We start from the raw sequence: 24,216 nt of genomic DNA, 5'->3' as shown, positions 1-24,216 counted from the left end.
GGCCTCCCAAGTGCTGGGATTAAAGGTGTGCCATTGCCTAGCTTTATATTAAAAAAAAAAATTTTTAAAAAGTTAGGAGGGGCTGGAGAGATGGCTCAGTGGTTAAGAGCACTGGCTGCTCTTTCAGAGGTCCTGAGTTCAATTCCCAACAACCACATGGTGGCCCACAACCATCTGTAATGAGATCTGGCGCCCTCTGGCATGCGGGCATACATGGGGGCAGAATGTTGTATACACAATAAATAAATAAATCTTTAAAAAAAAATTAGTACCAAGTGTATGTTAAAAAAAAAAAAGTTAGGGCTGGGTACAGAAGCAGTCAGTCTCTTTGAATTCAGGATCAGCTTGATCTGCAGAGTTCCAAGCCAGTTAAAGCTACATAGCTCCATAGAGAGACCCTGTCTCAAAGAAACAAACCCCCCTTCACCCCCTCTCTGTTAATCAAAGGAACTAGAGATGAAGCTCAGTAGTTGAATGCTTGTTTAACATGCATAAGATGTTGGGTTTAATCCCTAAGCCAAAACAGAATAAAACGTGAACCAACGCCTTCTGCCCAATGCTCCACTGAGTTAAGTCTGGCTCCCTGGCTCCCCAGAAACAGTCCAGTTGGTGTTACTATTGAATGTGGCATTCGCTACAAAGTGCGGGCCTAATTTGCCTGAGTGAGGCAGGAGAGTGTCGCATTTGGAACAGTCCGCCCCCCTCCTGGAGGCTCACAGGCTCTGTGGCACAGCCGTGGTCACCTGTCCACCCTGCTGCTGGGGGGCATGCATGCAGAGCCTGGGCTGCAGACTGTGCCAGGCCCCAGACACTCTGGTGTCCTCACTCCTCGAGCAGGTAGGCTGAGGTCAGTCTCCTCACTATTGTCTCTACCGGTAGGTTACCCCAAAGGCCACCCCGAGGCAAAGAGCTTTGAGGAGGACCTGCAGCACTTGAAGGAGAAAGTATCCGCAGGTGCTGACTTCATCATCACCCAGCTCTTCTTTGAGGCTGACACTTTCTTCCGTTTTGTGAAGGCCTGCACAGAAATAGGCATCTCCTGCCCCATCCTGCCGGGGATCTTTCCTATACAGGTGAGAGGCTCCGGAGGGCCTGCTTCCCTCACTCCAGGCACTGTCCTGGCTGGGGCACAGGGCTCCGGGTCGTGTGAAGTCCTGTCTCAGTCGTGCTCGATGCCCATCAGGCGTTGTCCACGCGCTGCATTTGGTCTCCTCGGTTGTCACCCCTGAGACACAATGCTTTGGCCTACTGACAGATGTACTTGACGTTTTGGTTAAGCTGACCCTGATGGTATACACTTGTAATCCCATCGTTCTAGAGGCGTGATCTGTAATTTAAACCTTAAGTTTGGCAGATGACTGGCCAGTGAGGTTTGGGAATAGCTGAATTAGGTGACCACCGTGTTGGGCTCAGGGGCTGGCTGATGGCAAGAATGCTGCAGGCAGCTCTCAGAGTCTACAAAGGAGGGAGAAAGCAGGGCAGGCCAAGCATCGCCCTGGATTACCACCTGGCTTCCTCAGGTCTCTACATGAAACTAATTAGCCAAGAGACTAGAAAGGGAATAGCCTGGAAGACGGGCTAGAGATGGCCCCACACCTCTTGTGTCTTGGACAGGGCTACACCTCCCTTCGGCAGCTTGTAAAACTGTCCAAGCTGGAGGTACCACAGAAGATCAAGGATGTAATTGAGCCAATCAAAGATAACGATGCTGCCATCCGCAACTATGGCATTGAGCTGGCTGTGAACTTGTGCCGGGAGCTGCTGGACAGTGGCTTGGTGCCGGGCCTCCACTTCTATACCCTCAACCGTGAGGTGGCCACCACAGAGGTGCTAAAGCAACTGGGCATGTGGACTGAGGATCCCAGGTGAGAAGTGGAAGCTGGAGGAATATTCCAGGGAAGTCAGAGCAGCAATGGTGCAAAGTGACCCTACAGTGGCAAGGAGGCGCGTAGGTGCGACGCTAGCAGGGTCACCGGGCTCCACCCTCCACCTCAGAGGGCTTCCACGTGTAGTGGAGGCTCAGAGTGAGGCTGAGTGGCCAGGCTTGGTGACTTCCTCTAGCTCACTCCACCTAATCCCTTGGCTTTTATCCCTTCCTCCTCTCCAGACGTCCCCTGCCCTGGGCTGTCAGTGCAAATCCCAAGCGGCGGGAGGAATATGTGCGCCCCATCTTCTGGGCCTCCAGACCAAAAAGCTACATCTACCGTACACAGGACTGGGACGAGTTTCCCAACGGCCGCTGGTAAGGGCAACAGCCACTCCTTGCTAGGAACTGCTGGTGCTTGGGGGGGGGGGGGGGGGGGTTAGGGGTGGTACTCACAGGAGAGCGCCCTGACCCTGACACTCTTGCCAGGGGTAATTCCTCCTCGCCAGCCTTTGGGGAGCTGAAGGACTACTACCTATTCTACCTGAAGAGCAAGTCCCCCAGGGAGGAGCTGCTGAAGATGTGGGGTGAGGAGCTCACCAGTGAGAAAAGCGTCTTTGAAGTCTTTGAACATTACCTCTCAGGAGAGCCAAACCAGCATGGCCATATAGTAAGTGGGGTGAGATGGAGTAACTGGGTTTCCCACCCCAATCTTGTCTTAGCCTTGGGCTGGACATGAGCTAAGCTGTTTCCTCACCTATGGATGTGCACCTCAGCTGAGGGAAGGGGTAAGAAATCCCACTGAGGAGCCCATGAAGGCGGAGACAGACTGGGTCTCCACCGTGACTGTGCAAGGGCGAGACAACCCAGGCCCAGACTCACGGGTGCCCTAGCTCAGCTCACCTTGCCGTGCAGGTAACCTGTCTGCCCTGGAACGATGACCCTTTGGCAGCGGAAACCAGTCTGATGAAGGAGGAGCTGCTGCGCGTCAATAGGCTGGGCATCCTCACCATCAACTCTCAGCCCAACATCAATGGGAAGCCGTCCTCGGACCCTGTTGTGGGCTGGGGCCCCAGTGGGGGCTATGTCTTCCAGAAGGTATGCTACTCGTCCTGATCAGTGCTTAGGGAGCCCCAGAAACTGCAATAGAGCCCTGGCCTTTCCCTCCTGGGCCCTGTAACAAGTAGCTGATCACCTGGGTTCCCCAGTTCGCTGTGTAAAATGGAGGAGGGGGTATTTTATGTTTTGGGGACAGAATATAATAAAGCATATGAAGTGCTCCCCCTGGAGGAAGAACAAGGAAACAGCTCTCAGCGCTCGGGCTGCTAACACGATCGGTCGGCACTTTATTTTATTTATTTATTTTTTTATTTAATTTTTTTTTACGATCGGCACTTTAATCCCAGGCATGCCGGGCCTAAGTGACACTCCACAACATGGCCTGAGCCTTGGACTCAGAAGACTTGGGTTTAGATGCCAGCTCTGCTGTTTCCCTTGATACAGCCCCAAACCTGGCTTCCTCCTCTGGGCAAAAGTACCCACCTTGCAGTATTCTGAACATTCTAGAAAATGAAGGTAAAGGCCATCTACAGACAGAAGTGCCTTGCCCGACCCTTTGGTGGCACTGTCACCCAATAGACTGTGCCAGCCTCCACCCTCAGCCTAAGCTTGTCAGAGTGGCTCTCTTCAGTTCCTCACACACCTTTTTCCAACGGCTGGGACCTTGGGACCACTCCAGACAGAGAGGCCTCTTTCCTTATGCGATCACCCAGACTCCACAGTTGATCCTGGTCCACAGTGACAGCTCTAATCCCAGAGCCTCAGTGACCTACACTTGTATGAATGGGGTCCTCTCCTAGGAGGAGGACAGCATCTGGCTGATGCAGTAGCAGATCTAGTCAGATGCAGAGGTCGCCTGGAGCAGGGTGAGGAAAGAAGGCAGAGAAGCTGGCAAGGAGCCTGTCTTGACATGATGGTGTCTTCTCCCTCAGGCCTACTTAGAGTTCTTCACCTCCCCTGAGACCGTGGAGGCCCTTCTGCAGGTGCTGAAGAAGTACGAGCTCCGGGTCAACTACCACATTGTGGACGTGCAGGTAAGCCAGCGCCCAGCCTAGATGGCAGCGGGGCTTGAGAAGACCCACGTTTATCCTGACAGTCCCCAGATGCTCAGGCCAGGCATATACTGTACAAGGGGACCAGATGGAGGCAGGCCTCCTGAAAGAGCTCCCAGGCTGGGAGGTAGATGAATATATGCAATGACAAGTCCGTGTAGGCAGGAAAGGCAGGTTCAACATGGGATGTTACAGGATCCTGAGGAGGGTTATCACACCTGAGAGGTCTAGGGTTTCTAGAAGGGCTCTTGTGTGGGCTGAGTCTGTGTGCAATTGTGTATGTGTGTGTGTACACACACATGCACGTACACTCACCTGGGGGCCAAAGGAAGATGTCCTGTGTCCTCCTCTATCGCTGTCTGCTTTATTCCCTTTAAACAGCATCTCTCACTGAAGCTAGAGCTGTGCTGACAGCTGCGGGCCTCGGCGGGCCTCTGTCTGCCCCATGCAGGCACACACAGAGCCATGCCCGGCTGCTCACATGATACCGGGTCTAAGCTTGTGCAACAAGTGCTCTTACTCATTGAGCCACGTCCCCAGACCCTTGCCTGAATCTTTTTAAGGACAAAGAGTAAACAAAAGGCAAAGGGCATGCTGGGGAAAGGGCAGAAGGCAAGGCTCTGGCTGCACTGCCCTTGGAGAAAGTGCAAATGGGACATGGCAGTGCTACACCAGGACCAGGAGCCCTGACATCCTGCCTGAGGCCTGGAGCCTACCTAAAACAAGGGAGCCTCTTCCCCAGTTTTCCCCGAGTGGCTTGCCTCCGTTTCTTTTTACAAAGATCACAGCACACAACTATGAGGGTGGCAAGGGCCAGGGAACATCGTCAGAGGCCCTTGTGGCCCAGGTAGGAAGCAGGACTGCTATTGTAGGCCTGAATGAGAAGCAGCAGCAAAGCCAGCTGTGGCAGCACACATCTGTAACCCCAGCATCTGGGAAGCTAATCGCTGGAGGATCTTGAGTTCAAGGCCAGCCTGGGTTATAAGCACAGGAGGGGAACAGGGAGAGGAGGAGAGTGGCCCAGGATGCCTCTAAGTCTCTGGTTTAAGTAGAGGGCAGACCAGGAGGGCAGTATGGGCTAGGTGAGGCCACCAGCTGTGGGGCTGCAGTCGCCCTGCCTCTGTTCCCAGGGGAAGAACATCACTAATGCCCCCGAGCTGCAGCCCAATGCCGTTACGTGGGGCATCTTCCCTGGTCGAGAGATCATCCAGCCTACTGTGGTGGATCCCATCAGCTTCATGTTCTGGAAGGTGAGTGGGTGGGAGGGTGTGTGCCCTGGCTACCTTGAGAGCCCTGGGCAGACAGTAGTCCAAAACACCTAGGACCTATAAACTTGGCCTGGGAGGCCGCAAGTTAGCACTTATTTCTGGGCCAGCTGGAGCGGTACTGCCTTGCTCTTCCCTGGGTGGCCCTCAGAGACAGCGGGAGCCAGGACCTGGGTGTGGTAGCCCTGTTGACCCTGCACACCTGTGTCTGTGTCCTCATGTAGGATGAGGCCTTTGCCCTGTGGATTGAGCAGTGGGGCAAACTATATGAGGAGGAGTCGCCGTCCCGCATGATCATCCAGTACATCCACGACAATTATTTCCTGGTCAACCTGGTGGACAACGAGTTCCTGCTGGACAGCTGCCTGTGGCAGGTGGTGGAAGACACTTTTGAGCTGCTCAACAGGCACTCCACAGAGAGAGACGCGCAGGCGCCCTAAGCCTCCTGGAGCCTCCTCATCTTCCCACACGTGACAGGGACAGCTAGACTGGCAGGAAGCAGCCAGGCTCTGACTGGACCTGAGAAGCCCCATTTAGGAGGCTCGTGCTCTCTGCTCAAGCCCATGAGGTGCGATTCACTAAACAGGGCCCAGCTGTGCTCCTTCTGAGCAGGCACTCCCGCCAGCTGCCGTCTTCTCTGTTCAGCCCATCCTAGAAGCTGGCCCTGGCCCTCCTCTCCAGTCAGCACTCAGGCCTCGCTGCCTGGGGTAGTGACTGACAGGGACAGATGGCTGCCCCTGAGGCCTGGCTCCCGGCCTGCTGGTCCTGTTTGAGTCAGGGAGGGGGAGGAGGCTGTCCGTAGAGCAACTTAGAGCACGGGATTCCCTCTCCCCTTGTCCCCTAGACCCAGATGCGAGCAGTGGAGGGCAGCCTGGAGGAAGGGACGTTCTTTATTGTGCCCCCAGAGCTCTGGGAGCTGAGCCTTCAGCTGTGGGCCTGGCCTGGTTCTGTTTGTTTCTCGGGCGTAGCTCACAGCACAGCTGCTGCTGGGCCCTGCTCTGCTCCACACCTGCCACGTCTGGTTCTTCTCGTGGGTTCCTGGCTACCAGGCGCCGGTACCACTTTTCAAAGGCCTGGAAGCAGGGAGGGACAAGAAAGGACATGGATCTCGGCTCCCTCCAGGGCCTGTCAGACTGACACCTGAGCCATGCTCTGTGTATCTCAACCAGAGGCCTTTTCCTCTGCCCTCGCAGCCGGGTCGCCCTATCTCAACCCAAACATACAGGCTTTGAATAGACTGAACTTGTGGCCCTGGGAAGCTGTACCCAGTGACCTGCAAATGACCCAGGCCCTGCAGGGACCAGCATGGATAGCCAGTGCCAACAACAGCCTGGTCTCAGATTGAGTGACTGACACTGGGCTGGGCTTATGGCCACCAGTCAAGGGCTCTAATAACCACTGTGCTCTGTAACCATTGATCAGCTTACTGAATGAGGAAACCTCAGGGTGCTGAGCAGGGACAACCCCTCCCTTCTCCCTGGCTCAGCCCAAAGGTGACACGGTTTGGAAGGCTGACTAGGCGAGGTGAGGTAGAGCCACCTGGGAAAGGACCCAGCTCTCTTCCTGCTGGAGTAACCGCTGAGCCACCTGCAGCTGAAGGACCCTTTTCCGCCATGTCCTCCAGGCCTGTTCCAGGTGCCACTGTCTGAGCTACAGAGAGAGTTGACAGAAAAGACTCTTTGCCGTTCTGGTCCTGGCAGCCCTAGCCCTTCTACTTCTGCCGCCCCAGGGAGAAAGGGAAGTGACAAGGGGGCCATCATCTAAGAATGTTAGCAGACAAGGACTCCTGACTCTAGTCCAGAGACCACAGCGAGATACAGGTTTGTCTAGAGTCGGCCAAGGGATACGATGAATGAGAGAATCTGTTCCAGGGCCTCTGCAGGATGGAGAGGAACTAAGCCCACCTACCAGGGTCCTAGACAGCTGCTCCGCCCAGTGAACATCTACCCAGAGCTGCCATGCCCTTGTCAGGCACCTGGCTCGCTGCGAAGCCTGGATCTGCCAACGCTGTAGGTGCCTATTCCTGCAGGCCAAGTACAACATAACCTCTGCAAGGTGAAAAGCAAGTCCCTAGGGCCATCCTGCTGGGGTCACCCAGTTACTGGCCTGAGGTGACCACCCCTCTTCCATGATGTCACATGCACAGTCGCTCCTGCCCTAGTCACCTTTGAGGAGCCTCGCCTTGGCCCTGGAGGGCCCTGGTCTCAGAGCTGCAGTGTTTGCCTAGTCCTGTAGGGGGCTGTGCCCACGCAGGCAGTGGCAGCCAGAACTGGAAGGTTGGGCAGAGAGGCCACTCTGTGTCACCTGGAGAGAATTCCATCAAGAGGATAAGCCTTGGTTTGGGGGAGCAGTGGCCACTCTCAGGTACCCAGGTTGTAGGATGGCCCAAGGAGCTAATGGGGGTAGAAGAGAATCACCCAACAGCTGTGAACAGGGGCAGTGTTTCACAGGTGAGGCCTGAGGGCTGAGACCCCGGGACTCAGCTTCTTACTGTGAGCACAGGATGTGGTCTTCTGTATGCCTCTTCCAGGCTGCCATGCCAGGCTGGGCACCGCACTCGGTCTAACGGGTGTCCAGCGGCTGTGGGTCTGAGGAACAGAGAGGGTGCAAGAATCAGATACCTTGAGCCTGCTGACCAGGAGGGATTCCTGCCTGACCCCTGCCAGAACAGGTTCCCACCTGTGTGCATAGCGGGGTGTCTCACCTGTCACCCAGGAGTCCCAAGGACCCCCAGAGGAGGCAAGCTGCTGGTACACAGCTGGCACTACCCCTCTGGCCAGCCTCCCATCTGCTGAAGACGTCTAAGCCGAGGCTGGTTCAGTGGGAGCTGCAGCTGACCTGTGGTAGAGCTCAGGCCATCCCTGAGAGCTAAGCTACGCTTCTGACTTAGGGTAGATACAGCTGAAGCCTTGCCTCTGAGATGTGGCCTGGCTCCAGGGTCTGAGCTCCCAGCTAGTGGGCCACCCCCTGCCACCACAGGATGGCGCACCACCTGCACACGGTGCCAGATAAAGGGCTACCTAGCTGGGGGGGGAGGGGAGGCGGTAAAGAGTAAGACCTTGGCTACCATTCTCTGTCTGCTTTGTTTCTAGACGCCCCAGTGTATGAGAGGACAGTGTAAGGGAGAATGAAGAAGGTTTGGTTTGGTTTAGTTTTTTGAGAGAAGGTTTTTCTGTGGGACAGTCCTGACTATCCTGGAACTCACAGAGATCCCCCTTCCCTCTGCCTCCTGAGTGCTGGTATTAAAGGCATGCACCACCACCACCCAGCAAGAAGAGATGAAGCATGTATAATTTTAAAGGGTGGCAGTGTCCCCTGAAATTTCAACTCAAGAGGCTGAGTTGAAGCAGCCTGGACTATGCAAGCTGGGTCTACAAAGGCCTGTAACATCTAGAAGGAAAGTAGCATGAGACCCCGTGACCTGCCGTAGCCTTAGGCCCATACCTGGAAGTTCTGAAACCCCGCATCACTATTGCAATTTTGTTTAAAAAGCAAAAGTCACTTTAGTGATTTCCTTAGACTCAAAACACTGTCTGGCCTGTCAGGATGGTGGGTGGATCCCTGAGTTACATCTCCAGACTACTGGGCAATGCTGTTTCTTGCCCCGGCACTTGTGATGCCCTCTTCACTCCTGCTAGGCCACAGCCTCTCATTATGTCAGGGCTAAGGACTAAAACAAAACCTTACTTTCTCCTGTATTTTCTGTAATGAGTACATTTCATTTCTTCCAGTAAAGTCAAATTGCTGCTCTCTTCATATACCCATCTTTTTAAAGACTTGTGTGTGTATGCGCGCGCAGACATGCCAGCGCAAGCCAGAGCCCAGACTGAGTCATCAGATGCCCTGGAGTGGAGCTTCGCAGGGTTGTAAGATACTGACGTGGGTGCTGGGAACCGAGCTCAGGTCCTCTGGAGGAGCAGCTAGTGCTCTCTGCCATGGAACCATCTCCCCAGCCCCAGACTGCTGTAACTGCATTTAAGGTCTGGTGATGTGGCTTGGTGGTGATGCGCGCTTGCCGAGCATGCGCAAGCCCCAAATTCTCTCAAAGATTAATGTGTGTGCTGAGTGTGGGAGGGGCAGCAGTGCCTTGGTACACATGGTGGAGGCCAAAAGACAACTTGTGGAGTTTATTATCTCCTTCCACCTTTACATTAGGTTTGAGGGTCAAATCAAGTCACTGGGCTGGCATGGCAAGCACCTTTACCTGCCTAGCCACCCCGCTGACCCACAAGCACCATTTTGGTTTGTTTTTTATTTGTCTTTGAGATAGAGAGTTTTACTATGCATCCCTAGCTGGCTTTCAACTCAGAGATCTGTCTGCCTCTGCTGTCTAGATGCTGGGATTGAAGTCATATACCACTATGCCCAGCCACAAACACTTAAAAAAAAAAAAGTGTCTGTTTCCTTAATAGACAAAGACCCCTTGTAACCAGATTTGCACAGGACAGTCACTAGGAGGTTTACTGATGGGCCCTGCCTCCACCATGTTGCTAGCCACTCAGAGCTAGGTCAGGTGGTGTCTGTAAATCTGTTTGCCCCTGGAGCCACAATCCCATCATGGGCAGAAATCAGCTGATTTTAAGACTGAGAAAGTGACTCCCCCCACAATGCACACATACCTGAGCCCACCTCAGCTGTATCAAAAAGTTTGGGGTGTCCGTCTGTTGCAGGAGATGCCCTCTGCTGAAGATCATGCCCTGTGCCTGGGTCTGTCTCCACTGAGTTGACCGCCACTGAACCCAGTATGTCCTAAGAAGATACAGAAGCCTCTGCCAACAGTGGGTGACATCAGTGTGCTGGGCATGACTCCAGACTGCTAGCTGCAGCCAGACCTCTGGGACCCTGGAGAAGAAGGAGGAGCCCATTAGAGCCAGAGTTCTAGGGCTCTGCAAAACGCAAATGCCCAGGTCTGAGCCCCCTCCCACCCACCCCCACCCCTGTTCTGGATAATCCATGAAATACGCATGGACGGTATTAGAAGTAAGTAGAGTATCACACACATCAGGGGCAAGCATCTTGTTTAGAGGAACAGAGAGGGCAGTCCTAATTAGCAGCTTATATTCTGCTCCCTGCCCTTGCCAGTGCATTGTCCATTTGCTGTCTTGAGCACATGGGCACACTTGGCAGGGCTGCAAGGAAAGGTGGTTAATGTCAGAAGCTTTCCCAAGGATGGGCCATACTAGAAAGTGACACAATTGGGACCCATGCCAAAGATCAAGATGTCTCTGCCCTCCTGCCACCCAGACACTCAGCAAGCACCACTCAGTCACCCACTATGCCCCACCCTTACCAAAACCTGACCTGTTTGTCAGGTGTGAGGCTGCCCTAGGGCCTTGGGCACTAACCTGGTTGTCAGTTGCTGGGCAGCATGATCTTGGTGGATCTGGCCTAGGTGGGACTCGTGCACCCACAGGACCCAGCACAGGGCCACCTGGACTGCGGGCAGGACTTGAACTCTCCTTCCTCCCTGTTGCCGGACCTCACAGCACTGCCCCAGGGTGACTTTCCATACCACAAAAGGCTGCTGGGCCTGGGCCCTCCTCAGCTGTCTGTCAGTTCCACACTGCTGAGGAAAGCTTCTCCAGCCTAGGACAGAGGCCTGGGCCACGCACCAATCCTGTGCCAGGGGCCCTGCTCTGCAGGCCTCCTGTGAGCCAGCAAGTGTGGCCCCCAGGCCTCTTCTCAGGTCGTCCTGGAAGGCTCGTCCTTGATGCTGGCCCTGGGACACTGCTATGTCCCTCATGCGTTCACACCAGGCCTGGAAATAGCTGCAAAGGGGGCAGGAGAGGGGCACAGGTCAGCTGTCGTTTGTGTGTTGTGTCTATTCAAAGCGACACCTGCAGACATGCCTGTTATCTCAGCGCTGAAGCAGGAGGATCTCTGGGGCTAGCCTGGGCTAGATTGGGCTGGAAAAACCAAGGGCTGGGGATCTAACTCAATTGATAAAGTGTTTTCCTAACATGCACAAAGCCTTGGGTTCAAACTCTAGCACCAAATAAAGTAGGCATGGTGGCATATGCCCATAAGCCCAGCACCCCTGATGCAGAGCCAAGAGGATCAAGATTCAAAGTTACCCTTGGCTACACAGTGGAGGCAGCCTGGGCTCTGTGATTTTACCCTGTTCTGGCCACTGGAAGAGGACTGAGGACCCGGACCTCTTCACAGCTGAAAAAAACACCTGTCCCTTCACTGGCCTGTGAAGTCACAAGACTGGTCTGATTAGGAGGTAGGCTGTGAGGTTTGTCACCAACCCCAAATTAAGGCGAGGCTGCTGGCCATCACCTCTGACTTAGACCAACTCTCTCTTCAGGTCCCCACCTCACCTAAGCCCCAGGCCTTCAGTCAGAATCCCAGACCTTTTTATGCTGTGGACTCTCTGCCTTTCCCAGGTGGTGAGGACAGAGCCTTCCCCCTCCTCCAAGCCCCCATGTCCTAAGACATCTCTGTCCAAGTCCAAGCTACCGCCTGCTGTCAGCCCCAAACACAGCCTTCTGTAGAACCTGGAGGCGGATTTGCCCCAACCTCTGATACAGTTCATAGTGAACCTGCTGTCCTGGAGCCAGACAGACCAAGAGTCACAAGGGACCCACCCCCCGCCTCTCTGCTGTACCCCGCTCAGCCAGGGTTCTGCCCTACACTGTCTGCTAGCTAAACAGCTTTTGGTCACTTGGCTTGGCGTTCAGGTAGTTGAAGTACTTTTTCTGTTTGTTTAGATTTTTGTTTTGTTTTTCTTGGTTCTTGGAACTGAACCCAGAATGTCACCCTTGCTAAACACATATTCCCCAGTGCATGCCATTCCCAGGCTCAAAATTTCTTTCTGTTGAAGATTTTGATAATGTTTAGGCATTAGAAGAATTCATAGTTTAAAAAAATCTGGGGCTGGGGGTTTAGCTCAATTGGAAGAATGCTTTGTCTTATATGTACGAAAGCCCGGGTTTGGCCCCAGTATTGCGCAATCCAGGCATGGTGTTTCAGGACTGTAATCTCAGCTCTTGAAAGGTGGATGTAGGAGATCAGAGAGGTCAAAGCTATTCAGTCAGCTACGCAGCAAACTGGAGATGAATCTTGACCACAAGAGAACCTGTCTCCAAACATAATAATATAAACAACTTTAAAATCTAGACTTCCAGGGGCTAGAGAGATGTCTCAGCAGAAAAAGCATGTATTACTTTTCCAGAGAACCAGAGTTCCATTCCCAGCACCCACATCAGGTGGTTCACAGCCGCCTCTAACTCCAGCTTCAGGGGATCCAGTGCCTCTAGTCTCGGAGGGCACAAGCGTGCATGTGGCATACATTCACACAAATACACATATACGTACATGATTAAAAATAAAATAAATCTTTCTAGTTTTGCTATAAAAACAATAAAATTTAATGTTAATTCCTGATGGACAAGTATTGAGCTGGAGAAGCAGGGGTCCCCAGTGGTCAGGACCCCAACTTTCTAAGACAATCAAATCCCACCTAGCAGTTCATTACTGCAACTGGTGGGTGTAGAGGACACTGAAAATGGCTGCCAGTGAGCCAGCAAGCTGATTCAGTAAGTAAAATTACTTGCTGCCGAGGTTGAATTCCTGAGTTCAGTTCCCAGGATCCATACAGTGAATAGAGAGAACCCTAGGCATATACATGTATGTGTACACACACACACACACACACACACACACACACACACACGGAGAAGGGGTGGGGAAAGGGAGTCATTCCTGGAATTAGGTTGTAAAGAGAAAGGAGTTTCTAGTTGGGCACACATTACTGCCTCCTGGATCGCTCACCTTGCATGAGAGGGCTCTGCAGAGATGCCCTGGGGTGACTTACCAGGTATCCCCGCAAGGGAACTTAGAAGTGGGTTTCTGTTCTCCACAGAGCTTTCAGATGTAGTTCCAGCCCTGGGTAAGCCCTCACTGCAGCCTCGTGGGAGAAAAGGACTCCCTCTTGCTCCGCTGACACCATGAGATGCTAAGTCTGTGACTTACAATTGTAAGCAGGAGCAGGGCTAGCTGGGCGTGGTGGCCCTCGCCTTTAGTCCCAGCACTCAGGCGGCGGAGGCAGGTGGATCTCTGTGAAATCAAAGCCAGTGTGGTCTACAGAGCTAGTTTCATCCAGAACAGGCTTCAAAGCTACAAAGAAACTCTGTCTAGAAACAAAACCAAAACCAAAACAACAACAACAGATAACAACACCCCCCCCCACAAAACCCCAAAAACAAACAAATAAACTATAAGCAGGAGACCAGCAAACTGTCTCGGTGGGTAAGGGCATTTGCTGCCGACCCTGACAACCTGAGGTAAATCCCCTGGAATCACAGGCATGATGGAGAAAATCGACTCTTGTATGTTGTCTTCTGACATCCACACAAGAGCTGTGGCACATGCACAACCAATTAACTAGTTCATTAATTAAAACAAAACCGTATGTGGGGGTTGCGAGTGTGACTCTGAGCGCGGCTCCAGTGGACTGGATGGAACCTTAGCCCAGCATGCCAAGACCTTGGATTCTATCCCCAGAATTAAAGTTAATTAGTTACATAAAATGTTCAAGTGTTGGGGCTATTTGTTGCTCAGCAAGGGGTGGGGGCCTCCTGGAGATGTGACTATAACTTGGCTGGGGTCAAGCTCAGTACAAAGAGAAAGGTCCTCCTTTATGCTGAGCCAGAATCCTGGGAAGCCAGCCATCCCCTTTCCTTTCCCAGACAGGCTCCTCTCCCAGGATGCTTGCAGCAAGCCCGTTTCTTCTGCCTAACTAGCATCACGGCCCTGAGAGCACCAGGGCTCTGTCTTCCTGACCTCAGAGCGCAGGCAAGCAACTCTGGAGGCCAGGCAAAGCAAAGGTGACAGGGACGAAGAGGGGGTGCTGATGTCCTGGCCTGGAGTTTGCCATGGACTATCTCATGGGATCCCAGTCACCCCATGAAGCATGTACAGTACTATCCCTGTTTTACAGATAACTGAACAGACACTCAAAGTACTTAGGTGACTTAAGATCCACACAGTACAGCAACCACACAGCATGGCTCACAACCATCTGTAATGAGGTCTGGCACCCTCTTCTGGCCTGCAGGCATACATGCAGGCAGAACACTGTAAACCTAATAAACAAACAAACAAATCTTTATATGGGCTGGAGAGATGGCTCAGTGGTTAAGAGCACTGGCTGCTCTTCCAAAGGACCTGAGTTCAATTCCCAGCAACCACATGATGGCTCACAACCATCTGTAATGAGGTCTGGTGCTCAGGCCCCTGGGCTCTGAGGTGGCTCTGGAATTCTGAGTGTCACTAAGGGACACTGGCCTTTTCCTCTTCCAGGATCTCCCCACCCATCCCTTGGCTCACAGGGCCACTCACACCAGCCCCTGGCCCCGATCCTGGACTCTCTTCTACACTTGCCCATCACAGGCCTGAGGTTCTGAGCCCAGGTCCAGCGAGCATCCAGAGGTTCCAGCTGAGGACACTGGGATACTGGGAAGGAAGGGGAATGCTCACTTTGAGCACAGCTGTTGGGCTAGCCTCACCCTCTTCCCACCTCCATCCTCCCCTCAGCAACAGGTATATCCCGGGCGGTCCTTTTCCAAGTTCTAATCAAAGAGAGGATGTGTTGCTGGGCATTAGAGGGGTCTAGGGCTCTTCCAAAGGACACAGTGACAGGTGGCAGGGCTAGAAAAGGATCCTCAACCTCCAGTGCCAGGTCCAGGGCTCCGCCATTGGAGTCAGCTGTAATTGTCCTCGTTTTACATACAGGGAAGCAGAGACACAGAGAAGTAACTTGCCCCAAATCACACAGCCAGAGGAACAAAGCAAGTGTTGGGACATAGGCAGTCCCTTCTCAAGCCCCGCCCTGTGAGAGCATCTGGAGAGAAATATATGACAGTGTCTTGTTCCAGTTCCCGTCCTAACAGCGGGATAGGGCAGAAGGACGGGAGAAGGGAAATGGCCCTGAAGGCCCTGAATCTGGGGACCATGCTGACTGGGATGCGGGCAGGGACCCCTCCTGAGATGCAGACTCCACAGGCTGCTGCTGGGAAAGCTGGGGGTGGGGTGTGTGGGGGGGGATAGGGGGGTTGGGAGGAGCAGTCAGTCAGGAAGCAATAGCATCACTGCACAGGGGCCAACAGGGCTCTCCCTTCCTGGGGAGGGGTTCCTACCGCCTCTGGAGGGTACGCCCGAACCACCTCACTGCGCCCTGAGTCTGCTGGACCCGCACCTGCCAGGGAACAGGACACAGTCCTTCTTCTGTCGCCTGGCTGCCCTCAGGACACCCACCAGGAAGCCTCCAGGAGACTAGGGGCCCTGAGAAGCTGGGGATAAGGGGTGAGTCCAGGGTACCCCCATCTCCACCCCACTGCAGCGCCTCACCTTCTCCAGTGACCCTCCTGATGTTCTGCAGCTGGGCCAAGCCTCCCCTCCCGGGCTGTTGTCCCATGGCTCCAGGGCTAACATGGTCTCCAGGCTGCGTGAGGGAGGGTCCAGACCCCAGACCCTCAAACGCCACTGCCTCAGGAAGTACTGCAGAACCCGCTTCTGCATGCCCTGCGAAAAGGAGCTAAGGGAGAGGGGCAGGTGAGTCTCCGGGACTTTCGGCACCCATGACTGGGACAGGGTTGCTGTGAGTGGGCCCAGTGGGAAGGCCTTGGCCAGATGAAACCGATGGATCACTCAGAGCTTCAAGGGATGGTGTCGTAAATCAGCGGTGTATGCAGGAGCCTGGGGATCTGATGCCCGGCCCCACCAACACCAACAAGCCCTCTAGTGACGGCCCAGCCCACTGCCCTCTAGTGGGGAACTCAGTTCAAAACAAAACAAAAAACAAACATTTTTTCCCCCTAAAAACAAAGCAATGCAAAGCAAAACAAAACAAAAATAATTAAACACAAGCTAGGCATGGTTGTTCACCATTGTAACCCCACCGCTCAGTAAGCTGAGGCAGGAGGATTGTCAATAGTTTGTAGTCATCCTGAAATATGTTCTACCATGCTTGTTTGAACAGAATTCTCTTCCTTCTTTCTTTTCTTCTCTTCTTCCCTTCCTCCTTTCTTCCATTTGTTTTGTTTTCTGAGACAAGGTTTCTTTTTGTAGCCCTGATCGTCATTGAACTCACTCTGTAGACCAGGCTGGCCTCGAACTCACAGAGATCCATCTGCCTCTGCCTCCCAAGTGCTGGGATTAAAAGAGTGCGCCACCACCGCCCTGCTAAAACGGAACTCTTAGCTCTGCAAAGGATGGCTTATTCTCCCTGACAGCTTAGCCTAGAAGCTGGCCCCTGATGACCCCAGCCTCTCTTTCCCACAGCCACCCGCCAGCCTGAGTGCAGAATCCTGGCGCCTATCCTTGTAAAAGCAGCTGGGAGAAAGTGACAACAGAAGCTTTTGGGTTGGCCACTGTCTCAGTGCCCCACAGCTGCCTCCCAGGGCCCAGTACCTGCTGGGGGACACAATGGATCATATCAGGCCTCCTGCCAAGGCCATGGGAAGGCTGGGATGTTGACCAGGACCTAAAGGACACTGGTCATGTATCCACTCTGCACCAGGCTGACCCTGTATCAACAGCTTTGGACACCTACATGGCTTGCTGGTGCTGGTAGAGTCGTGTCCTCCAGAGCAGCAGGACCCGGTGCAGGGCCAACATTTGGCAGGCTTCCCATAGGGAGCACCAACCTGGCTTCATGGGTAACTGCTGGGCCTGGACCGCTGTCTCCAGGCAATGGGTGGTGGCAGTTCCTGGGACTAAGACGCTGAGGGCCTTATTCCCTGGGAAGAAGGTAGGGAGTGGTTAAGTTGCTATTCACAAATGCAGCTGCAGCCTTAGGCCTCCCGGGCTTCCCCATCATAGGCACTGCTTCCCCGTCTCCTCTACAGATTCCCCACAAGGTTGTTTCAAGTCCCCATCTTCCCCAGCTTGGGAAGGGACTATATGTCCCCCTCCAGCAGATCAGGGCCTTCCTGGAACAGAGGGTAGAATGTGGGACAACTCAACACTAAGCCAGAATAATCCCCTGCCCAGAACAGCTTACAAGGGGGCAGGGATGCAGTCCAGCCAAGGCCTGCTCCCTCTGAGAACCCTTCCCAGACCTCTAGTACCAGCAAGCGTCCCACACCCCCCAAAGCCCAGCTTGGTCCTCTCCCTTACTATAATATTCACGAGTTTCACTGGGCTCTGGAGCTTAATCAATTGGAGCTCCGGTTAGAGGGAAGGGCCCCACTGTGTTTGCCATGGCTCACCTGCCTTCCGCTGGCAGAAGGCCAACTGAGCCACCTTTGCCACATCTGAGGCCTGGAGCTGCCTCATCTTCAGCCACTGTCCCAGGCATATCCTCAGGAGCCTCACCCTTCGGTGGGCCAGGTGTCTCCTGTACTGGGCCGCTCTTTGAGCCAGCTGTTGCCAGGCCCTAAAGCACCTAGAGAGGGAAGGGAAAAACTACCCTTGGTGACACCCGCAGTCGCCTGCCTCCTGCTGCGCACACAGTTCTATGGGCCCGCCTTCACCTTTCCAAGCCTCTGTTTCTCATCTTTGAACACCCCACCTGGCCTCCCATGACCACCCTTGCTTCACTCATTCTGTTGGTTCCGACTCAGTGACCAGAGTGGTGTTTCTCTCATCTTGAGTCCAATCAGCTTAAGTACTTGCTCAGCCTCCTAAGGCATCCCCTTTGCTCCTAGAATAAAATCTCAATTCCTCCCCATGGTCCCCAAGCTAGGTGGGACTTGACCCCAAACGCCTTTTCCACCCATCTCAAAACATCACAGAGGCCCTTTAGCGGCTCATGATTGCTGGGTTTTGGGTTTGTTTGTTTGTTTTGTTTTTCGAGACCGGGTTTCTCAGTGTAGCTCTGGCTGTCCTGGAACTCACTCTGTAGACCACGCTGGCCTCAAACTCAGAGCTCCGCCTGCCTTTGCCTCCCAAGAGCTGGGACTAACGATGTTCGCTGCCACCCCCAGCGCTGGTTTTATGCTTAATGTATTTGGTCTTCCTACATTGCCTAGCACGACTTTGATCTCCTGGACTCAGGCAATCCTCCTGCCTCAGCCTCCTGAGAGCTATGGCTTTTCATGCTCTCGTTAAGGCCTTGCGTACTGTTCACTTTGTGCGGTGCCCTGGTCCTTGCAGCCCTCCAGTTACTATTCATCCTTCATGTCGCTTGCCATGCCTAGGTCACTACGTCACTTCCAGGGTTCAAAACTCTGGCAGGGGGCAGGGGATCAGCATGAAGGTACTGAATCCAAAAAGGCCTACTGATTAAAAAGGTGTTATGGGGGCCGGAGAGATGGCTCAGTGTTAGGAGCACTGGCTGCTCTCGCAGAGGACCAGGGTTAGTTCCCAGCATCCCCATCTGTCAGCTCACAGACCAACTGTGACCCCAGTTCCAGGGGATCCACTGCCTTCTTCTGGACTCTGTGGGAACCTTGCATACATGTGTGCACATACAACCATGCAAGCACACACACATGTTAACAGGAATAAGTATAAAATAGAAATAAATTCCAGGTGGTGGTGGCGGCTCACGCCTTTAATTTCAGCACTCAAGAGGCAGAGGCAGGCAGATCTCTGTGAGTTCAAGGTCAGCCTAGTCTATAAGAGCTAGTTTCAGGACAGGCACCAAAGCTACAGAGAATACAGAGAAACCCTTTATCAAAAAAAAAAAAATTCTAGCGCTACACAGAGAAACCATCTTAAAAAATATATGTGTGTGTGTGTGTGTGTGTGTGTGTGTGTGTGTGTGTGTGTGTGTATAAATAACAACATTATATTGACTGGTTACTCAGCAGCTTACCACATGGTTATGTTGGGCCTAACTGCTCCTCTTTTATAATCATAAATGGTGTCATGGCTGGCATGTTTTTGTCCAAATCTTTGTCCTCATTCTGGCTCTCCGTGGAATAAGTTGGTGGGCAGGGGCAGGGCCCTAGGCCACATCGCCTAGTCTTGGTGCCCAAGCTCACCTGCATTTACAGGCAAGGTCCATGGTTGCTTTTCTTCCCAGGGAAGGACTTCCCTTAGAAGCAAGGATTGGTGATGCAGCCTGGCTGTGGGGTTGCTCCTGTTTCTGCTGCAAACTGCCATGGCTCCCCTGGGTCAAAAGATAAGGGGCACCTGCCGGTTTAGGCCTGGACTGAGGCTCCTGTCAGCTGCCAAAGTGCTGGCCCTATCCTAATGCTACCCCATTTCCTCAGAAATGATGGACTGTCTCCATATCCAAGGAGGAAGAACATCCACACATCCTCCGGGCCAAGTCAGCAAATCACTAATAAAAAACCACACACAGGGAACTGGAGAGGTCAGTCATGAGCTGCAACTTGGGCCGGCAGATGCCCTCTCTCAGAGGGTGTAGCCTCTTCTCAGGCACACCAGAGCCATGGCATTGCCCCCCAAGCCCCACGCTAGAGAACACCAACCTCTTGGAAGCTCCAGGCCTGCAGGGCCTCTGCAAACTGTCCCCACATTGCCTCCTGTTGGGCCTCGCGGAGCCGTAGGACACAGCGCAGTAGTCTGAGGCTCTTTCGAATCAGCCGCCTGTGGTTCTGAGCTACGGCCTCAGCTCTTGCCTGGTGCCTCTGGGACAGGCGCCTCCAGGCTCTGAAGCTTCTGGACAGCAGTTTCCGGCTGGGGACAGAGCAAGACTGATGAGGGACAGACGCAACTTTCAGCTCCCTGGGACTCCATTCATGTGGCTTTTGCAGTAATGAAGGTGACAGCCATTCACAGCACATCCCAGCTGCAGACCTAAAGAACTCTCTTTGCTGGTACCTGGACTTAAAATCGCCCCCTTCCCATTGCCCCCAAAGCAACAGGCTCCCCAAGAGAGGACAATTGCCCCACTGCACTGATGTCTGCATTTCCAGCGATCCAAACCCAGGGGCGTAGGGCTTGTCTTTGGGCCCTGGAGGCCCCTGGTTTCCTATGCATGAAGACATCTCTGCCCCCTTGAAATCCTGCCGAGACTCTGCCATCAGATGCCATCTCCATAAAGTCCTGACAGCACAGGCAGATGGGTCAGGAGCTGTCCCGGGAGCGGCCCCTGAAACCCCCAACTCCCACACAACAGGGCCTCACCAAGCAGCCTGGGGATCTGAGGTCCTGACACTTTGAGCCTTGTTCTGCAGAAACAAAAGCCATGAGAGTTCTCAGGCTAGAGAGCAGGAATGACAACTCTAGCCAAGCTTCCCTGCTTCCTGTCCCCCCTCAGTGCTCCCCACATTTGGGCCCCTACCTGCCGAGTACTCTGAGCTGGGGTTGTATTTGATGGACAGGAGGTCATCCTCTCCCCATCCCTGCCTGTTTTTTCCTGTGGGGCCTTCTCTCTTCCTTCCTGCCCAGGCAGGACACTGAAGAAGGTTGGAGATTGGAGTCTGGCCTCCCTCCTCCCTGTCTCTCCTGTGACATTGAAGTGCCCTCTGTTCCTCTTGTTGTGTGGAAGGCCTGGGGAGCCTTTCTCTCTTGCCCCAAGGGGCCGGGTAGAAAGGATCTCCTGGTCTGAGTCAGAGAAATCCCCAGGCAGTGTTCCCAGAGTGGCCTCATGTAACAGGGGCTTGAACACAGGGGACTCTGAGAGTCTAGCTTGAACCTCAAGAGTCTCCAGGAGACTGGGCCAACGCTGGGCAGGGGTTGACTGGCTACCACCAGTGTAGGGCCCCTTCTTTGTAGGGGTTGGGTGCTCCTGGGATGTCAGGCTCCCTGAACGGGTTGTCTCAGGCTCTAGGTGTGGAATGGAGTCCAGCAGCCAGTGGTCAGCACTGCACGAGGAACAGGAATGGGCCCAAGACTGGCTGTGGGCAGACACAGACAGATCCTCCAAGGTAAGGGGCTCCCCCATGAGCCTGGGTACCCTGTTCCCTGAACCACACCAGGACCTAGGGCCAGGCCGTGTGCACCTATCAAGAGGTGCCAAGCCCCCAGAGAGTCTAGAGTACAAGTAGAGGGTGTCTGTGACCCTGAGTGTCTGCCTCTGGCAGGAGAATGGGACTGTTGGTGGCAAGCAGCTGTTCCGCAGATGGGGACTAGGGATCCCTCGGTAGCACAGGTTACTCTGCTGTGCAAAGGGCTCTCGGGGCCTCCCTGGGGACCTCCCTGCTGGAAGCTGTAGGTTATTCTGTTGCCAAAGACCTGTGTCACCTAGTTGGTCAGTGGTGCCCTTCAGGGCAGGGGCCAGGCAGAGGTGGGGGCTGGCCAGATTACTTTGAACTTGGCAGGGTTTCTGGCATAACACTGAGCCTTGGGGGCATGTGGCAGCCTGGCATACGGGCGTCCTCTGGCCTCCTCTATTCCCCAGGCTGATGTCCATGTTCCTCCAGGGTCTCTTCAGCTCTATAAGGAAGAAAGACAGCCACACCCTGGGAACCAGGTGATGGCTTCTCAGGTCAGACAAATGGGTATCCAAGCCTCAGAGCCGGGGAGTGGCAGGGCTCCTGGTGGGAGGGTGTCAAGACTTCTGCTCCAAAGCCTTGAGGGAGCCAATGTACAGGCCAGGCCCTGGGCCTCAAGCCTCAAAGCCAGGTGGTGACATGGTTTGTCATGAGGCCGGCTACAGAGAGCATGGAAGAGGAGGGGGCAGAGGAGAGCTGTCTGATATTGGGGAAACCAACTGAGAAGAAGGGGTAAAGGGGGGAAAGGAAAAAGCAAAGGGTGACCAGCTTACAATTTACCCAGTGGTCACCCAGAACTAGCAGTACCCACTTAGATGCCCTTCAGTGACCCCAGTTGATCCAGGCATAAAATCAGAATCTGGCCAGGTGGTGGTGGTGCACACCCAGCGCTTGAGAGGCAGGGGCAGGTGGGTCTTTGTGAGTTCAAGGCCAGCCTGGTCTACAGAGTAAGTTCCAGGACAGCCAGGGCTACACAGAAAAACCCTGTCTTGCAAAACCAAAAAGAGAGGGGAAATTAGAATCTGAATTTGTTTTGGGGCTGTTTGTACCCTTGACTGGACCAGCTCTGTGGCCTTCCTGTAGCCTGAGATCCCTCACTCCCAGGATCTCACTCTCTAGTAACTCTGGCCCAGGGACCTACATTTCTGAGTCCCTACCCCACAGGGACTCCACCCTTCAGAGACGGTGCCCTCCCAAGTTCCTCCCCTTTGGGACCCCTCCCTCCTGAGGCCCCACCGTTCCCTCCTTCTTAAGAACCCTCCTTTGGGATGATGCTGTACCAAATAAGTCAACCTTGGGAAGCAAATCTCCAGAGCTAGGAGGGTGCTAGGTAGGTTACTGGGGAGGACCCCACTGCCACTGCCTTACCAAGTTCAGTGAGCTTCTTACCTGGTCCCAGGATGGTCACAGTCTTTGGGGGTACATTCTCCTTGTATCTGGTGGCAGGCCTTGGCTCCATGGGCTGTGGAAAAGTTGTGCATTCCATTAGATGGGTTGGGGTGGGGTTTAGCTCAGGGTGGAGCACTGGCCTGAAATCTATGAGGACCTGGGTTAGGTTCTTAGCATAAGGACAGGGAAAGGGACAGTCAGGCTCCGTGGAGAAAGAAGATACCCTGGTCACAGGGCACTGTTCCTTGTAATGTCCTTGGGCCATACCCTCGGCTATTCTGGACATGGTCCCTCTCTGCATAGGCCCCTTGAAGGTCTCTGCTCACTGACCCATATAGCTTCTTCCCTTTCTGTTCATTATATCTTCTTCTTCTTCTTCTTCTTCTTCTTCTTCTTCTTCTTCTTCTTCTTCTTCTTCTTCTTCTTCTGATTTTTTTTCTTTTGAGGTAGGGTCTATGTAACCCTGGCTGACCTGCAACTCTCTATGTAGACCAGTATGGTCTCAAACTCACAAAAGTCCACCTGCCTCTGCCTCCCAAGTACTGGGATTAAAGGTGTGCACCACTATGCCCATCTAAGGATATCAGATCCCCAGGATCTGGAGTTACACAAGCCATCACACGGGTGCTGGGAACCAAAGCTGGGTCCTCTGGAAGAGCAATGAGTACTCTTAACCACGGAGTCATCTCTCCAGTCTCTCTTCTGTTTTTAGCCAAGGATGATCCCAAGTGCCAAGTGCTGAGATTACAGGCTTGTGCTTCCATACATAGTCTATGTCTTGCTAGATGCCTTGCTGGAGCGCGAACTCTGGATTTTTTGCATGCTAGGCAAGCACACTACAGAACCACATCACCAGCCTTTTTCCTTTTCTTTTTTTCTCCCTCCGTCCCTTCCCCTCTACCTTATTCCTTCCTTCCCATATTTTTTATTTATTTATTTATTTTTTTTAATATTTATTTATTTATTATGTATACAATATTCTGTCTGTGTGTATGTCTGCAGGCCAGAAGAGGGCACCAGACCTAATTACAGATGGTTGTGAGCCACCATGTGGTTGCTGGGATTTGAACTCAGGACCTTTGAAAGAGCAGACAGTGCTCTTAACCACTGAGCCATCTCTCCAGCCCCTTCCCATATTTTTTAAATGCTGCCTCAAACATCGCAGCAAGTGCTTCTATCATCTATGGCAGCATGCTCCCCACCCCTTACTCCCTGTGACCTGCATGTGCCCCTCCTGGCATGTTGATCACTATGTGTATTGAAGAAATGATGGTCTCCCCTATACACATGCAGCATACAGAATAGCCTGGCACACGGCTGGGCTTATAAACGTGTGAAGTGACTGAACCACACTAAACACCAGCTCAGCTATAAGCAGGAATCTGCTGTTTACTCTGCACCGCGGTCAGTCCTAAGATTTTTTTCCCGGTTCTAGAAATGAAGCTACTGGGATTTAGGAAGACCACCAGCCGGCTGCACAGTCCCACAGCGGGGCGGCTCTGCTGTAAGGGCTGGTTTGTAAGAGTGGGATGCCTCGCTTGCCACGCCCGTTTTTAAGTCCCGCCCTCTCATCCCCACGCCCACATAAGGAGCCTCAATTTTCTCACCACAGGAGCCTGTGACCAGTTTCCTGTCCTCACTCTTCCTTGGGACCTTTCCTTTGGCCAATCAGGTTTGAACCGGGAGGGGCTCCCCGCCTGGGACCGCTAACGACCACGTTAAGTGTGAGGTGG

General features: G+C 53.5%; 2 protein-coding genes across 11 annotated transcripts in view; one reads left to right on the top strand and one right to left on the bottom strand.

Moving 5' to 3' along the window:
- Mthfr (methylenetetrahydrofolate reductase) overlaps positions 1-8,998 on the top strand; it is a 17,673-nt gene extending 8,675 nt beyond the window's left edge. For all 10 annotated transcript variants that reach the window (XM_087906892.1, XM_087906891.1, XM_087906887.1 and 7 more), the window contains 8 exons: positions 880-1,073; positions 1,615-1,865; positions 2,108-2,242; positions 2,354-2,534; positions 2,780-2,962; positions 3,856-3,957; positions 5,106-5,225; positions 5,465-8,998. In XM_087906892.1, coding sequence (XP_087763018.1) covers positions 880-1,073; positions 1,615-1,865; positions 2,108-2,242; positions 2,354-2,534; positions 2,780-2,962; positions 3,856-3,957; positions 5,106-5,225; positions 5,465-5,680 — 1,382 coding nt within the window. In that variant the 3' untranslated portion in view covers positions 5,681-8,998. The remainder of the gene's footprint in view (positions 1-879; positions 1,074-1,614; positions 1,866-2,107; positions 2,243-2,353; positions 2,535-2,779; positions 2,963-3,855; positions 3,958-5,105; positions 5,226-5,464) is intronic.
- On the bottom strand, positions 7,685-24,216 carry C6H1orf167 (chromosome 6 C1orf167 homolog). Its single transcript, XM_048461381.3, has 13 exons — positions 24,091-24,216; positions 22,484-22,556; positions 20,443-21,536; positions 20,286-20,329; positions 19,628-19,835; positions 19,175-19,302; positions 17,456-17,631; positions 16,798-16,984; positions 15,594-15,780; positions 15,383-15,441; positions 10,586-11,008; positions 9,860-10,082; positions 7,685-7,828 (listed from the first exon to the last, which is right to left on the bottom strand). The coding sequence occupies exons 2-13, from the start codon at positions 22,551-22,553 to the stop codon at positions 7,685-7,687; spliced, it is 2,943 nt and encodes a 980-aa protein (XP_048317338.3). The 5' UTR covers positions 22,554-22,556; positions 24,091-24,216.

Source organism: Myodes glareolus, chromosome 6 (assembly GCF_982192425.1).
Source record: "Myodes glareolus chromosome 6, mMyoGla1.1, whole genome shotgun sequence".
Taxonomy (NCBI): Eukaryota; Metazoa; Chordata; class Mammalia; order Rodentia; family Cricetidae; genus Myodes; species Myodes glareolus.
The sequence above is the reverse complement of the archived record's forward strand: the minus strand, read 5'-3'. Positions and strand labels throughout refer to the sequence as shown.